The sequence below is a fragment of the Drosophila innubila genome, assembly GCF_004354385.1.
Source record: "Drosophila innubila isolate TH190305 chromosome 3R unlocalized genomic scaffold, UK_Dinn_1.0 2_E_3R, whole genome shotgun sequence".
In the NCBI taxonomy this organism is placed as follows: domain Eukaryota; kingdom Metazoa; phylum Arthropoda; class Insecta; order Diptera; family Drosophilidae; genus Drosophila; species Drosophila innubila.
Genome location: NW_022995380.1, coordinates 23833312 through 23849258, shown reverse-complemented (window position 1 = coordinate 23849258; position 15947 = coordinate 23833312). Strand labels below are relative to the sequence as shown.

The 15947-nt window shown below is 38.8% G+C and overlaps 1 protein-coding gene and 1 long non-coding RNA gene across 2 annotated transcripts in view; both read right to left on the bottom strand.

Annotated features, from left to right (window-relative positions):
- The window catches only part of LOC117791238 (nucleolysin TIAR), an 88242-nt gene extending 75077 nt beyond the window's left edge, over nt 1-13165 (bottom strand). Inside the window, exon 1 of the mRNA XM_034630938.1 lies at nt 12327-13165. Coding sequence (XP_034486829.1) covers nt 12327-12633 — 307 coding nt within the window. The 5' untranslated portion in view covers nt 12634-13165. The remainder of the gene's footprint in view (nt 1-12326) is intronic.
- Nucleotides 13166-13192: 27 nt separating this feature from the next.
- On the bottom strand, nt 13193-14229 carry LOC117791239. The gene is made up of 2 exons (XR_004618035.1): nt 14065-14229; nt 13193-13328 (listed from the first exon to the last, which is right to left on the bottom strand). It is a non-coding gene; the product is annotated as an uncharacterized LOC117791239 (long non-coding RNA).
- Between the last annotated feature and the right edge of the window lie 1718 nt (nt 14230-15947).

Genomic DNA, 15947 nt, shown 5'->3' with positions numbered 1-15947 from the left:
ATCGTTGTCGCAATATCTGCTTTCTATTTGCCAGGGCAATGCGCACAATTTCAAGAATGTCGCCGTAGACAGACGAAGACATTGGAACAGGACAAGCCAAAACGAAAAGAGACGATACCAAAGCAGGCAAAGAAATGGCAAAACATTTAATGTAAACGTTTTGTCGACAAATGTCAAATGACCATTCGTTTTGGCCAACACAGAAAAGGCGCGTCAAGGGTCCGCTTCGAGTCTGTTCTCTGTTTCTCTGTTTCTCTGGGTCAACTAAACCGGGAGCTGACACCTCAAATTAATTCGATTTAATGCTACACTCCAGCTCGAACTTGAACTCTAGCCAACTGGTCAGGTTGTCAATTGACTTGGCTAAGCAGATTAAGCAACAAAATCAATAACAATTTGCTTGACCAAAGACCGAATAACAGAAATAGAACAAAGCATTCTCCTTAGGCAAAACAAATTCATTTCATTAACAAAACAAAACCAAAAGATAACGAAAAGGAAAGTGAAAGTGAAAATGGTCTAATTAAATGTTAATGAGTTCCTCAATGTCACCAAAGCCGATATAATTTGATTTCTATTCGGATTTACCACGACTTAATTCGGCTCATGTTCCCCATAACATCGACCTTCAAACTGCCTGCAAATCATAATTATTTAAAAGGAGCCAGCTGAAAATACTGTAAATACAATGAGCTGAAAATGTGTATTAAATGTTATTTAAAAATATACGGGGCAAAGTGAGACACACAAGGTTTCATTAGCCGCATTTAGAAGGCATTAAAAATGACGACGGGATATAAATTTTGTTCGCACAGCAAGAATGGAAATGGTGGCAAGTCGTAGGGAGGAGGAGGGGGTGTGGCATTTGGTAAATAGAAAAATATGAAGTACGAAAATTAAAAAGTCTGCCAGCGTCAGGTCATTAAAGGGAACATTTTAGCGACGGCATCGAAAGTAAAGAAAATTCCCAGCGGACGCCTTCACATTCGTTGGCTTGCAACATTATGATCACCATCTTGCTACACACACCGAGACACCCACACACCCACACACCCACCCCCACACACATGTGCATTATGTGTCCATGTATGTGTGATGAAATAATTTTTATGATTATTTCTTCCTTCCGCTGGCTCATTCGTAGTTCGCAGGCGGCTTTTATGCTCTTGCTCCTAAAAGTATGCTAGCATTTCTGGTTTCTGTTTCTGGTGCGCTTTTCTATTTTCCCGGGCGCAATTTAAGTGCGACGCGACGCAACCAAAGCCAGACCAAACCGAGCTGCTGTCCTAGTCCTGACTCAGGCCAGATAAGCACAGTGGAAATAAGCATAATGTTGCCTGAGCAGGCGACCATTGCAATGATCATCCATGAGAGCACAATTGCAAAAGCTTGTGTAAGTTACAGGAACAGTGCTTGAAGTTTGTAAAATAAGATAAAGGTAAGCTTATTAATTGTATCTCTACGTAACTCAGTGACAATCTATTTATAAATATAAGCAAAGACAATGCAATTATTTATGTTCTGCTTCTAGCAGTAGTAGTAAAACTAATTATGCTTAGTCAAAGATTTGACAAACTTCCAACTGTCATAACTTGAAGAAACCCAACCCGATTTTCAAGCGGAATGCCATTTTGATCATGATGCGGTCTCTTAATTCATACTGCATTTAAATTTTTTGCATTTAGAAAATTTTATTATTTTTCGACCATCACAGCCATGGTTCCACGTTAATGGTAAGGGTCCCCCCTTTGAAATTTTGAAAATTCAAAATTTTAAATCTCAAGTTTTTACTTTTAATCAACTCCTTATATAGTAATTAGTATAAAACGACACTTAAAACTTGATTCTGAAACATTTCATTTTCTTGTCAAAAATCATGTCAAAATTAAGAAATATTTTGACTTGTAATGTTGCTAGATCAGAGGCATGAGCAACTTCGAACTATCATAACTTCGCCAAAACTGTACCGATTATTAAGTGGAATGTCGTTATGATCATGGTTTGGCATCTTTATTTATTCTGCATTCAAATTTTATTAATCTAGTGCAAAAAATATTATTTCTCTGTATCTTAATTTTTACTTCGATGTCATAATTATTATAAAACGACACCTTATCATTTTAAAATATTTTAAAATTGATTTGGGGTACCGTTAGGTAACCTTTATTGGCTTCGGTTTGCTTCTTTGTTTACAATGCATGTTATTGAAATATCTGAACACAGTAACTGAAAATATTGCTTATATCAGTTGATGTTTGTTTGGTTTTGCTGTTTCTGCTGTTCTTAACCACTGTGCGTTTACTTTTTTCTTGACTGTGCTTTTGTTGTTGCTTCCCCACTGACTACGGTATGGAATTTCTTGGATTAAATGTTATGTTGGCATTATATTTCTTTCTTCTTACAGTTTGCCACGAAGCCGTGTCCATGTTCATGTATATGCCTCTCTGTGTTGTTGTGTGAGTGCGGATGTACGTGTTGGTTACAGTAAGTAACGCATGCTGTGTCTTAATGTCTTCTTCATCGTCTTTCTTACTCTATGATTGCTGTTGTTGTTGGTGTTGCTGTTGCACTAATAGCTGTGGCTGCCGCAACAAAAGCAGACTTTGACTTTTTGGAGCGGCAAAAATAGAGCTGAGAGTTAAGTAAATAATGCCAACACATGTAATACATCAAGGCGTGTGTGTGTCTGTGTGTGTGTGTGTGTGTGTGCTGTCGCTTATTTATGATGCTCGTGTTGTCGGCAGCGCCTTTAAGCCGCATTGTAGGCAATTTGTATTGCCCGTTTGCATCTCGAGTGCGTATTTGTATCTTATTTTGACAAAGCATACAGAGATATAGTACTTATTTCATTTAATTTAATTTCAGCCAGTGAATAGCTAAAAAGAGCGCAGAAAGAAAAGCCAAGCAAGTTGTGAAAATTCCAAGTGCATTGAAAAGAAAATATAATAATATTAAAGCGTTTTTTTGCGACATAGAACTAAGCACTTGTAAATCCCCACAGAGGATGTGCCGTCAAGTTAGTCTCATCTACAAACATATACAGCACACACACACACACTCACACACAGCTGAGACGCGTATGTCGTGCTCGTTGCACTTATCCGCAAGCAAACACGAGCGAACTCCCGCCTGGATCAGTGTGTGTGTGTGTGTGTGTGTGTGTTTGTGTGTATGTAGGAACTTATGCATAAGTGACATTAAGAAAAAGCTCTTCAAATGCAAGAAGAGAAACACTTTGGCAGGACGCTGCCACGACTGCTGCCACGACTGCCAAGGAAAATAGGAAAAACCGAGCAAAGTAAAAGTTTTGCCAGCTTGAAAGCTAAAAGAAAATAACGGAAGAACCAACCAAATGAACGCAAAGTTTCGGCTCTCCTCGTCGACGCTGACGGAATTAGGGATATAGCAGAGTCCCCGTTTTCATGCAGCCAAGGATATGCAATCATCATGCGGATTTCCATAAGCATCCAGCGAGCGAGCGAGTCGGCAAATAGAAAATCAAGCCAGGGCTACACACAGTACATACATAGTACATGGAAAGAAAGCGTAAAGCAGGCAGCCGGAAGTGCATGTGGTACACAAATATACACAGAGAGACTGACAGCCAAGAGAGAGGAAAGGGGGAGAGTGTGAGAGTGTGAGAGATGGCTGAGAAAAGCTGCACTCGGTAAGCTGCTGTGCGCAACTGGCTTAGCTCAATATCCTTTTTTGGTGCAATTTTAAACTATTTTCAATGGCATTTCCGGCATCGTTTTGACTTCAACTCTCCGCTTTGCTGTTAGCCAAATGTTTGTGCATCCGTCGAATAGCAAGGCTACCTCTTGGTCCTTTAGCACAGCATTTGGCAAGTTCCCTTAGCTCTTTGCTTATTGACACTATTTCGAATCCCATCTCTTATATATGAGTCTGAGTGTGTGTCGCAGTAGAATAACGGGTAAGGGCAGCAACTGCTTGTAAGGGTTGAAATGAAGTGGGACACGGCTTGTGGGATTAGAGACAAGTTCGAAATTATTTTCTGTGGCCAATCCAAACAAATACAGCTCAAAGTGATGCAACTGGTCAGTCGTACTTTCAATTTAACATCAAATCCGAGTCCATGAGAGTTTCATATGCCACAGAACTGCGGTCTACCGAGGTCTCAAAATGAAGATGAAAATATTTTTATCAACTAAGTTGAAAAGCTCAATTCAGGAAGAAATTTAGTAAAATTAATCTAGCTTTACTTTAACATATGCATTGAATATAAAAAACTGAATGAATAATAGATAAAGAGCCTTACTTTGAAATAAATGGATTGTGATTTAATTGTAAATAAATAAATGGAATGCAGATTATTGTAAAAAACTTTTGAACAAACTATTGAATTGCTCAATGATCGAGAGATCGTCTAATTTATTATTGAGAGAATCTAATATACAGCACCCTTAAATAATGTGTGGTTTTCTATTCAAAAAAATACTGCAGAGATCACTAATTGTAATGCTAATGCTGATTCGGATTGCTAGCATAAAAACTCCCCATAAAGCGCTTGGATTCAAGAAGTTCCATACCGATTGAGCTTCCTTAAATCTTAGATCTCTATAAACAGTATTTTTATATTATTGGTAGTAGTTCTGCTTATATCATTAGAACAAACTTACCAATTTTATGCCCAATATTATGACCTTTTTTTTTTTTGCAGAAATTATAGTTTCTCTTCACTATAAGATGCATCATGTTTTAAAAGTTTTCTCATGATATATCACAACCCATCGCTTTGGTTCTTTGTTCCCGTCTGCGCTTGTAAAAACTCTTTCATGGTCAGTTGAAAAAAGGGAATGTTTCATGGCAACTGGTGCTGCATTGTGTCAGCTGCTAACAAGCGGTTTTCGTATGCATACACACACAACACACACACATACACAACATACACACACAGACAGGCACACTGTTGTCCACACACACAGACACTTACACAACCAGGCACATACAGACCAATACCCACACACACACACACACACATACATATGTACCAACCATACTGTGGCACTTGTCGCCGTTTATTGATTCAATGATTGGATTTGTGAGAACCTTTTTAAAGCTCGCAAAATTTGCAGTCACATGCTTGAAGTTTTTTCTGTGTCCCCTCTCTCAACTGACCTCTTCCCCGCCCCTGTCTCTTGCACCGTAGTTCGCCCAGCAGCCTATACCCCCCGCCTATCACCCCCCCTCTGGGTGCAGCTGACCCATAGCTTGTGTTTTTTGGTGAATTGCCTTTTTGCACTGTTTGTTTTTTGTTTGTTTGCTTGCCTTTTCCTTTTTTTTTTTTGTCGAGCTTTTGACTGTTTGCTTTGCGTTGCTTTAACGCTATTTCTGCTTTGTTTTGTTTTGTTACGCTTTTCACTGTTGTTTTTTCTCTTTTTCTTTTTTTTTTTCTCTTTTTTTGGACATTTGGCTTCCCTCTTGCTCAGCTTCAACCTCAACCTCAGTCTCAGACCGGACTCGACTCCGCCCCAGCCCTGTTAACGTTTTTTTGGTTAGCTTTTTTTTCAGTTTTTTTGGGCCGTAAATTTATGCTAACAGTTCTCCATTGAAAATGCATAAATTTATGTGTTTACACTATGTGCAGGCATTCATTTTGTGTGCTAAGAAGAGAGGGGGGGGGGAGGTGTAGTCGCACATGTGTTTACTTAGCACTTTTTATGGCCGGCATGGGTGTCCATGGCAGGGTACTCCATAATCCAGACTCTGTACTAGTCCATGCTTTATTTACCTACAAACTGTTTTTATTTAGCATTATATTTGGTATTTTTGGCTGTTGTTTGCTTTACTCGAGGGGGGACTACCTTTTAAAACTATTTGGATTTTCATAAATTATTATTTGCCTACATATTTCTATGTATTTTGTTGGGCTTGTAAGGGGAATAAAATTTAAAGAATTAAGATAAAACAAATGCGAACACGCACAGCTCATAAAATTCGGGACAGGCTACTCTAAAATTCCATCAGTGAAATGTAAAGAAAAACTACAAAACAAGCCAAAACAATGCCTGGCATTAAGGGGTTAAGGAAAAGTGCACACGTAGCCAAAGAGTCGCTGCTGTTGATCCTGGCAAATGCATTAAAACGTGCCAAAGTCAGCGACGAAAGCAATGTGGAGTGAGCGACGGGAATTGGGATTGAAGTCAAGTCTGGGATAGCATATACTCTCCAACGTAAATGCGAAATAAAAGCCGTTTGAATGGCAGGCGACACTCAAAATCGATACAAACAACCAGTTAAGAGAGAGCAGAGGAGTCAAAGGGGTCAAAGGGGAGCAAAAAGAGAAGCAAGAGTAGCAAATGTAAATGCGACTACACTGTGCTCAAGTTGTTCTGTTTTGTTATATGGACAGCAGTAAAATAGATGGGCATTTAAGATGGACCAAGACTCAGTTGCCATTTCCCTCTCAGCTCAGCACGGCACTCAATACGGAGCACGTCGTTGTGGGGCCATCAAATGGCTGGACTTGGCCCAAGTCGAATGGTCACCCCATTTGCCACTAATGAAAAATGCATGAAATTTAAATTGTGCCAAAGCATTGACCAGTGTCCAAAAGGCGCGCATTGAATTGATGTGGGCGGTGTTTGCAGCGGTGGTGCGATCTGTAAATCGACACTTTTATTGATAGACGGAGGAAAGAGGAGAGCCCAAAATGTCAGACAAAAGGGCGACAAATGCAGCGACGCGACGCCGCTGTCAAATGTCTGAATTTTGAAAATCGAGTTCATGTTCCTGTTCTTGTTGTTGTTATTTTGGTGGAAAAATAGCCAAAATTCTGGCAATGCTTTGGCAAACGAGCGGAGGCGTGGCGAGGGGGCATTTGAGAGGCGATTCGATGTGAATTGTGAACCTCATTTTCTATGCGACTGCGAATGCGACGGCGACTGCCAAATGTCAACTGAATTGGGCAATGAAATGTTAACTTTTCATTTGACACGAAAGCGCACAAAAAGAAGACACATTTTTTTGTTCAAATTGTCATTTGATGGGGCAAAAATTGTAACAAAATCAAGATCAAAAGAGGGCAAAAAAAAAGACTGACAAATTATTTTTCATTGAGTTTCGAATGAAATAAATTGAATAACAATTTGAGCAATTTAAATGGTTTCGTTAACAATAATTGCAACTACTATGCGAGTCTAGACAGTCTAAAGTATTTAAACATAAAGAGATTGATAGATTAATATCTGTTACTTTTATGATCACACTTCTTTTTCTGCTTGAATTCTCTTTAAGTAAGAAAGAGTGTGTATAAATGAATACCTAGCCTGGCTTTTATTTAGCATTTTATCGCATCTCTGCAGTGCTTAACTCAACCAGAATTTATTGTGTATCTTTAATGACAGAACTGCCCAGTTTCAGACTCAGACTCAGACTCAGACTGAGAGCAAAGGCAAAGCTAAAGTCGCCTTACACACTCAATTGTAATGGGCGTTGGGCACGCCCATTGGCATTTCAGTGCAAGCATTGCCATCCACCCAGTCCCCTTTTTTATGCGTTTTCATTTGGCCAACGTAGGAAATATCTTGCCCACGGGGCGTATTAAAATCAATTCATTTAATTTTGATCAAAGCGAAATAAATCTTTGCGCTTTTTGCTTAATTTCCTTCTCTTCGCTTGCTACTTGTGTTACAGTCGCTGTTCTTGTTGCTGTTGTTGTTGAGTAAAGCGAACGAAATGAGGAAAATCCACAACAACGGCAGTGAGTAATTTGGCCTCAGTTTCAAGGCTTACAAAGCTGACGAGTGGGCGGGTTGGGGAGGCATCGGCATCGTTGGCTGTAAAACGCAGGGTAAAACAAAAAGCGCAAGTAACACAGAAAATACCGTAAGCGAAATGAGAAATCATTAGTAAGTAAAAAGCTCAAATACACACACACACACACACACACACAGAGTGAGAGAGAGAGAGAGAGAGAGAGAGAGAGGGAGAGAGTAAAGATAAAGACACATGAACTGAGTGCGGCGTGTAAAGTTTTCTTTCTTCTACTTATCGACGCCAGAGACGGCAACTGAATTAATTTTTCAATTCGCCAAACGAATTCATTGACTTTTTGTTCTCGCCTGCCAGTCCTTGCCATACACACACACATCCACCCACACACCCTCACTCTGACAGAGGCAGCACGTTTGCAAGAGTATTAAAATCCCTTAAACAGATTTCATTTCGAACGCTTTGCGGTCGATAAATGCATTTCACTTTAGTGGTTTTTACACCCTCATACTCATACCCACACACACAAACACTTACACATATCGCATGTGTGTGCATGTATTTATGTATCACATTTGCCATTGCATACTTTTCGGCGCTGTTACCCATTCACTTTGCCTCTTACTTTGCTCTCTGCTATCGCTTTTCCAATGATTTGCTGGCAAATTACGTTGAGGTGCTGCTACGCTGTCTAACGCCTCCTTCACACCGCCCACCGTCCCTCCGCCGTCCCTTTTCCACATCCAATTGGCATTGGCTTTGGCTTTCTTGCTGCTTTCTCGCCCGTTTTTCGCGTAGTCCACAGCACAAATTTTCCAAATTCATTTCCAAAACAAACATTTTACTGCACATGCATCTCTCTCTCTCTCTCTCTATACCAACTGTCATTGTGTGTGCTTGTCTGTGTGAGTGGGTGTAGCTCTGTGTGTGGCAAGTGTTGCCAACCAATTTAAAAGTTTTGCTGTCGTTGTCGCCGTCGCCGTCTCCATCGCCAAAGCGAAAGTGAAGCACCAGCTTCTCCTCAGTTGTTCACGCCGTTTCGCATGATGCCAAAGAAACACAACCAAGTGCAGTTTCACAGCATCCGACAACGTCGTGCAGTACAGTGAATATTGCTTAAAGAGCATCTCTATAAATGTGGTAAAATATAATCTCCATAAATGTGTTCAAATATAATCCAGATAAGTTCAACCAAATTGCAAAATAATATAAATCTTGTATGCAAAGCAAAGGTATTTTAATTGAAAGTTGAATAAAAGCAAAACTTGTAACTAAAGAAGTCAAAGAAAGAGCTGAAAAGCTTTTGCCAATTAAATTTTTGATAATGTTAAGATACTATAAATTTCATACATTTCATATAAAATATATTCTGAAGTAAATAAAATATAAATTTGCAAATGAATAAATTATTACAATTAACATGTTGTCTTCAAAAATAGTAAGAAATGGATTATATTCTTTAAAAATTTTATTTTTTTTTTTAATAATAAACATTGATTGGTGAAAGAGATAATTAGTAATAGTTATAAATATGTGTAAATAAATATAATATTTATATGTGTAAGCTTTAAGGAAAGGGGTGGTAATCTCTAAGCGATCTCTACTGTAATTGTTGGTTGTAGTTGTTGTTATTATTGTTGTAATTGTTGTCGGTTAGTGTCTCTTGCTTTAGTCAGCAATCGTGGTAGCACTTGTTGGCTTGGCTCGACGGCTCCTGCAGCGGCACTTCAAATCTCGCAGTTTGTTTTTGCTACAGCGCATAGGTGTAGCTGTTTTCAGTTGTGGTGTGTGTGGTAGTGTGTGTGTTTGGGAGTGTAGGAGTGTGCTTGCAAGTGCTGCTCAAAAGTTCATGCACCGTTCACGGCTCTGTATACATATTTGTCTATGTGGATACATCTTTAGTACACACGTGTATGTATGCATTTAAACGCAACTGCGAGTGTGAATGTGTCAATGTGTGTGTGTGTGGGTGTGGGTGTGGGTATATGTGTGTTTGTATAGAACACAAGTTGGCCACAGTCTCAGTTTCAGATTCGCTGCAGCTGTTGGCTGCCATGTCTGTCTGTCCGTCTGTCCGTCTGTCTGTCTGTCCGTCTGTCCTTTGGCTTGTGGCATGATGCATATTTGAATTGGAAATTCGCAGCGCGCTTAATTTTCAATTTGCAATCATTTGAGCACCGTCCTTTGCTACCCGTGGATTCCAGTGCTAATCAATGTGCGTCGTGCAGCTAAGCGACTCTTTTTCTAGCTCTACTAATTAGCGTCTAAGTGTGTCTCATTTGAGAGTCAATTGCTGTCTTTGTTGGGTATAGACCACTTTTGCTGCAGTAAGAACAACAGATACAAAAACCTAATCAACTTGCCCACAATTTGACTTACTTTTTCCCTCCCACACACACACACACACACACACACACACATACGTTTTAGGGCACGGAGTGAGGGCCACGTCTATAGGACTTTTTAGCAGCCGGAGACAGACACTTCACTTTCTTGCTGAGCTTTCTGTAGTCGGTTTTCTTATTTATGCCTTGTGTTGTCTAACAATTTTCTCCCACTTTTCTCACGCGCTCATCAACGCCTCTGCTGTCTGTCTTTCTCTCTGTCCCACTGTCTGTCTGTCGTTCTGTCTGTCTCACTGTCTGTCGCGTCGTTGCGTTGCAGCCTTCGCTGAGTTTCCTTGGCAAAGACAAACTTCCCAGACTCAAGTGTGGAAATTTTCACTTTTTTGCCATAATTAAATTCATTTTCAAGTTGCTTTGCGACGAAGCGAGACAGAAATAGTTTGCACTATATATTTTCACTATACAATTTCCATTTTTCATTTTCATTTTTCGTTTTCACTTCACCTCCACTTGGCTTTGCCAACGTTTCATTTTCATGCAGCTTCCTGAGCCGTTATTTCCGGTTTTCGGCCTGACTCTGTCTTTTTGTATACTCTATCTCTTTTCGCTCTCTGTGTTATAGTTTGTGTCAGGACGGGACAGGATGCACCGGCAAAGGAGGCTCAGGAATTGGCCAAGCAATTGAAGCATCTATTTCTGTCTTTCTCTCTCTCTCTATCTCTCCCTCTCGACTGTTGTACGTTTTGTTACCAAGTTTTAGCTTAAGTTGTTTTTAAGTTGTAAATCTCCTCGTTTGTGCAATTTTCCCCCCTCCATGCGAATACTGTTGCCGTAGACTGTAGGCTCTACGTTGTCGACTGAAGGCACACTGGCAGTATCAAGTTGTATATTTGTGGTTGGGAATATGAAAATTGTAACTGATATTTATGCTTGTAATGCCAACGCTTGACATTTAGGTCTACTTTCCCCCTCACTGCCTTCCTGTCTGTCTTCCGGCTTGTGGCCTGTCCACAATAATTCATTTGAGAAATGCGTGTGCAATTTTTGTTATTTTCATGGCATTCCCAATTCAACATACATTTCAAATGACTTCAAACGAACACAATAAGAACTGAAACTGAAAATGTCTGTTAAAATTATGACTTATTGGAATTTTCTCAACTAAGCCAGTTTTTGGTCTTGGCAAAAAATCCAAATTAAATGTCTTGCTTGTTTCAACTTCGTCATCATCATCATTGCTCGTTGCTTACTCGAGCTGCATACAAATTTCTTCTTTTATTTTCCTTTCTTTTATTTTGCCCAACTAAATTCTATTTTCAATTGTCTCGTCTACAACAGCTGCCTCAAAAGTAGAACTGCAATCGTAGGAGTAATTGTTCAAATTTGTCTCTCGAAACAATGAGTTTGAGTGCAGACAGAAAACTGATAGACTAGTCGTTAGCGCAAACTTAAATTACTCTAGTCATCAGGATTCTTAAAAATACTAAAAATGTCAAATTCATAAGAAAACACATCTATTTTTATTACAAATAATTCACTTCCTTTTTCAATAAAATCTTTAAGCATGGAACACCAAATATCAGTTTCTATTGATTCAAATAATTTATCGTAAATTATCTTTTATTAAATTTATGATTTTTAAAAATAAAATGTTTCACATTAATAAGATGAAAAGGTTAAATTTTCCGGCTAAATATTTGGTAAAAGTCTAAGAGCACTTTCTATCTTTGAATGGATATTATCATAATCGTTTTAGAACTGGAAATAATATTTTTGAAAATGTTAAAGTATAATAAACAAAATAAATTATATCCACTGGTTACAACAACTTCTAACAAAAAATGAAAAATTAAAATATAATATAAGAAATTTGTATCCGAAAATATCGTTTTATATTCAATCTTAGCCAATTCCTTCCTTGAATACTTTTAAACAGCGCTTTATTTTAAATTAATTATTTAAGGACTTATGTTTAGAAATTTTTTCTTCCTTCATTATAAGGGAATTAAATCTCTTAAGAACTTATACTGTTTTTAAATCCTAAAAGACAAACTGTCTCATATTTAAATTTTTAGATTCAAAGATTTTAATTTTCTTATGGAAATATTTATTCCACATTTATATAAAAATATATTTTAAAGGTATTTCAACAATTATATTATTATTTCTTATTAAAAAATGTATAATAGTTTGCATGTTGAAAATATATTTATATTTTTTTTGCTTTTTTCTTGTGAATAAACTCACCTGGCTTGGAGTTACTGCCAACGATCTGCTGCTGTTGTTGCTGTACGTTTGATTGTTGATGTTGCAGCTGCTGCTGCTGTTGTTGCTGCTGTTGCTGTTGCTGTTGGGGATGTTGCTGTTGACCGTTGTGCTGCAGATGTGCAGCTGTCACGGACTGCTGCTGCTGCTGAGCGGCAGCTGCTGCTGCTGCAGCTGGATGTATGGCAAGCAGTTTTGTTTCCGGCGGCTTGTGGGGACCCATCGTGATCTGTGGGGCCCCCATGGTTATAGTCGGCGCGGGCATCATTAAGGTCGACATGGCCAGCATTATTTGAGAGTGAATTTTGGTGGTTTTGCTTGTTGTACTTGTACGTGTTGTTGTTGTTGTTGCTGTTGCTGTTGTTGTTGCTTTTGGTAATGCTAGTTTCCAATTGCTTTCTGGCTGTGCGCTTTGTTTCTATTGATTTGTTGACCTCGCCTCGTTGTGTCCGTGTTCGTGTCCTCTGCTGCAGTTGCTGAACCCTGTGCCAAAGGTCGAGCGTTAGCCTTTGTCGCCACCGCCTCCGTCTTCGTCTCTGTCTCCGTCTCTGTCTCTCTCACATATATGACTTTGCCTCGACTTTGCTCCAACTGGCTCCGGGCTATGTTATATGACAGTGTCTGTGACTGTGTGTAAACTTATGAAATATGCTTGCCGCTCTGTGCAACTTTTCTCCGTGTATTTTCACTTTTCTTACTGTGACTTCGTCGTCTTCCACGCTGAATGGCCCCTTGTGCTATGTACTCGATGCTGATGCTTCTCTTCTCTTCTCTTCTCTTCTCTTGCCTCTCTTTCGCTCCTCTCTCTCTCTCTCTCGCTCTCTGTGTTGTTTTTATTATTTTTATAATTTTTGCTCGCTTTTCTTTTACGTTTTGCTTATGTGTTTGTTCAACCGGAAATTCACGAACACGAGCGCACTTGGCTTGTAATTTTTTTCGTTGTCCTTACAGCCGTCTTCTTGTCCTTCGCAACGTTACTTTCGACTGTGGATATGGGATTTTGGTGATATGGGTTTATATATTTGCCTGCCTGCCCGCCTGCCCGCCTGCCTGACTGTCGGTAATCGCAAATTATTTTCCCCTGCTGCTTATCGTTGTTGTAACTGTTCGTGTTGTTGTTGCTTTGTCTGCAGCAGCAACGGAAATTATAAATATTGCTGTCATATGTTGATGTTGCTGTTGCTGTTGCTGTCGCTATCTGCACGCCAGACAGTCGAATAGACCAAAGACTTCTTCAATTTCAACGTCTGAGCAAAGACAAAAAAAAAAAAAAAATTTACTAAAAAATATATAAATAAAAGGCGTCATCACACAGCCGGAGAGTCCCGGCTCAATGTTGCTTGTAAAGTTTTTAACAGCAACAATACGAGAGCATCACGGGGAACAAGAGCAAAGAGTTTGCAAATTATTTTGCTAGCTGCTGACTCTGATGAGTTTGCAGTGAACTTTAGAAGTCACCGAATGTCAGTGATAACAACAAAGACAACAACGACAACAACAACGACTACGACAACATTCGACATCAGTTCAACTTTAATGAATCTTGCCAAAGTTTGCGGCATTAAATGTATTTACAGAGCAGTCATAAACTATATAAAAACTATGCCAGAGTTTTTAAGAACTTCAAACAGCATTTCTCATATTAACAAACTAAAAGTAATGATAACAATAACATTTATAATAATAATAATAAGAATAATTGTAATAATAGTAATATTACTTTTAAATGCTGTTCTGATCTGTTTCGAATAACGAGCACGAATCAAGAGACGAGCGCAACGAACACACAATACGGTTGTACGAGAATACGGCTATTCGACTATACGACTAAACGACTTTACGACTAATTTGTCGCTGGATGCCCCAAAGAACAGAAAGAACTCAAAGCGTACGGTACGAGTTCGTACTAGACCGTTAGGCGACGCTTTTCTTACTGAACGCCAGCAATACACGCATTGGCCAAAAACTGAAAAGCGCTGCCGCTGCGACGACTACGACGACGACGACGATGACGGCGGCGCCGTTATCCTCTGGCCAGGACATGGCAGGCAGCACAAACGGCTGCGATCCGCGTAGGCAGTGGCGCCGATGAGGAAGACGACGGCGACGACGACGACGACGACGTCGGGATGCGTTTCCCTACATTTCTCTCCGACGAGGCGCTACGAATTATATGTGGACGACGACGACGACGTCGACGATGGCAAGGACGAGGACGTGGACGAGGATGCGGCCCGACGCTGCCAATTACCAGAGTCCCGTTATTTGCGTCGCCTAAGCGAGCGAGCGAGTAACGCGCTCGTTCATAAAATATTCACGAATTGTTCGCTCTCATTCTCACTTGTGCCAGCTCGAGCTGTGCTGCTCTTCTCTCCACCTCGTCCATTCTCATCCTCAGCGTTCTCGTCGTCGTCGACAATATTTCGCTTCGTCCTTTCTCACGACTCAATGTGTCCATCGATTTCAGTCACTGCGCCGAATCCCCGACGAGTTGGGCGCAAAACCTCTTCAAACGGCCAGCAAAGTTTGAATTTACACATTTTACATTACAAATTTCTGGTTTGAAATAGTTTAATATAATTATATTTCATATATTTTGTTAATATTAATAAAGTGTTTAAATATCTATATAAATTATAAATTGCATTTCTTGTTTTTTTTCATTTTTCTGGCTATAACGTTGCTCTAAGCCAACTTCGAAAAATGTGCTTTGGCAGTGGTTATATGAGAAATTCCCAGTATTTTTGTACCCAAAGCAGTGAAACTGTTATACTAACTGTGATTAAAGCAAACTGCATTCAGACAACTGGTGATAAAGAATTAATATAATTTTCTTTTGTTGAATTCATAATTTGATAAGAATTTATTATCTATTTGGATTAGATTTATATTTATCAATTTATTTAATATATCAATATATCTGTCAAGTCAATTTTAATGATAGGTAAGACGGAAGAAGAATAACTTCCCATTCAAGTTACAGTATAAAATTACATTTCTGATTTTCGATTATATAATATGAGTGCGTATACAAAATAAAGAAAAAGTGTGTGACAAAAACAAAAGTAATCAGTAAAAAAAAATAAATAATATAATATTAATTATTAATTTAAATAAAATATATATTAGAAAAATAAATCTGGTTTAAATAATTCGTATTTAATTTAGTAGATCTTTATATTAAGCTTCAGGTTTTACATCATTAAGGGACTATATAAGTATATATTCTACTCTTTTCTTTTTTGCATGCTGAAATTGCTAAACAGACAAACTTTTTAGACCAACTTATGATCAGCTTCCACTTTCAAACACTTTTTTTTACGAAAATAATTAATTTAAATATATTTAATATTTTTTAAATATATTTAGTGGAAATTCCTTCTCACATAATTACCCTTTAATCAAACATTAAATATTCGTATCATAATAAAATAACATTTGCAATAAAGGCTGTAATCAAAGGACAACAAAATGTCAGCCGAATAGAACATAAATGCGAATGTGTGTGTGTTGTTAATTGCATATGTGTGTTCGTGATTGTGTGTGTGTGTGTGTGTGTGCGCTAATAATAGTTAAGCCAGTCCGTGCAAATGCAGTGGCATT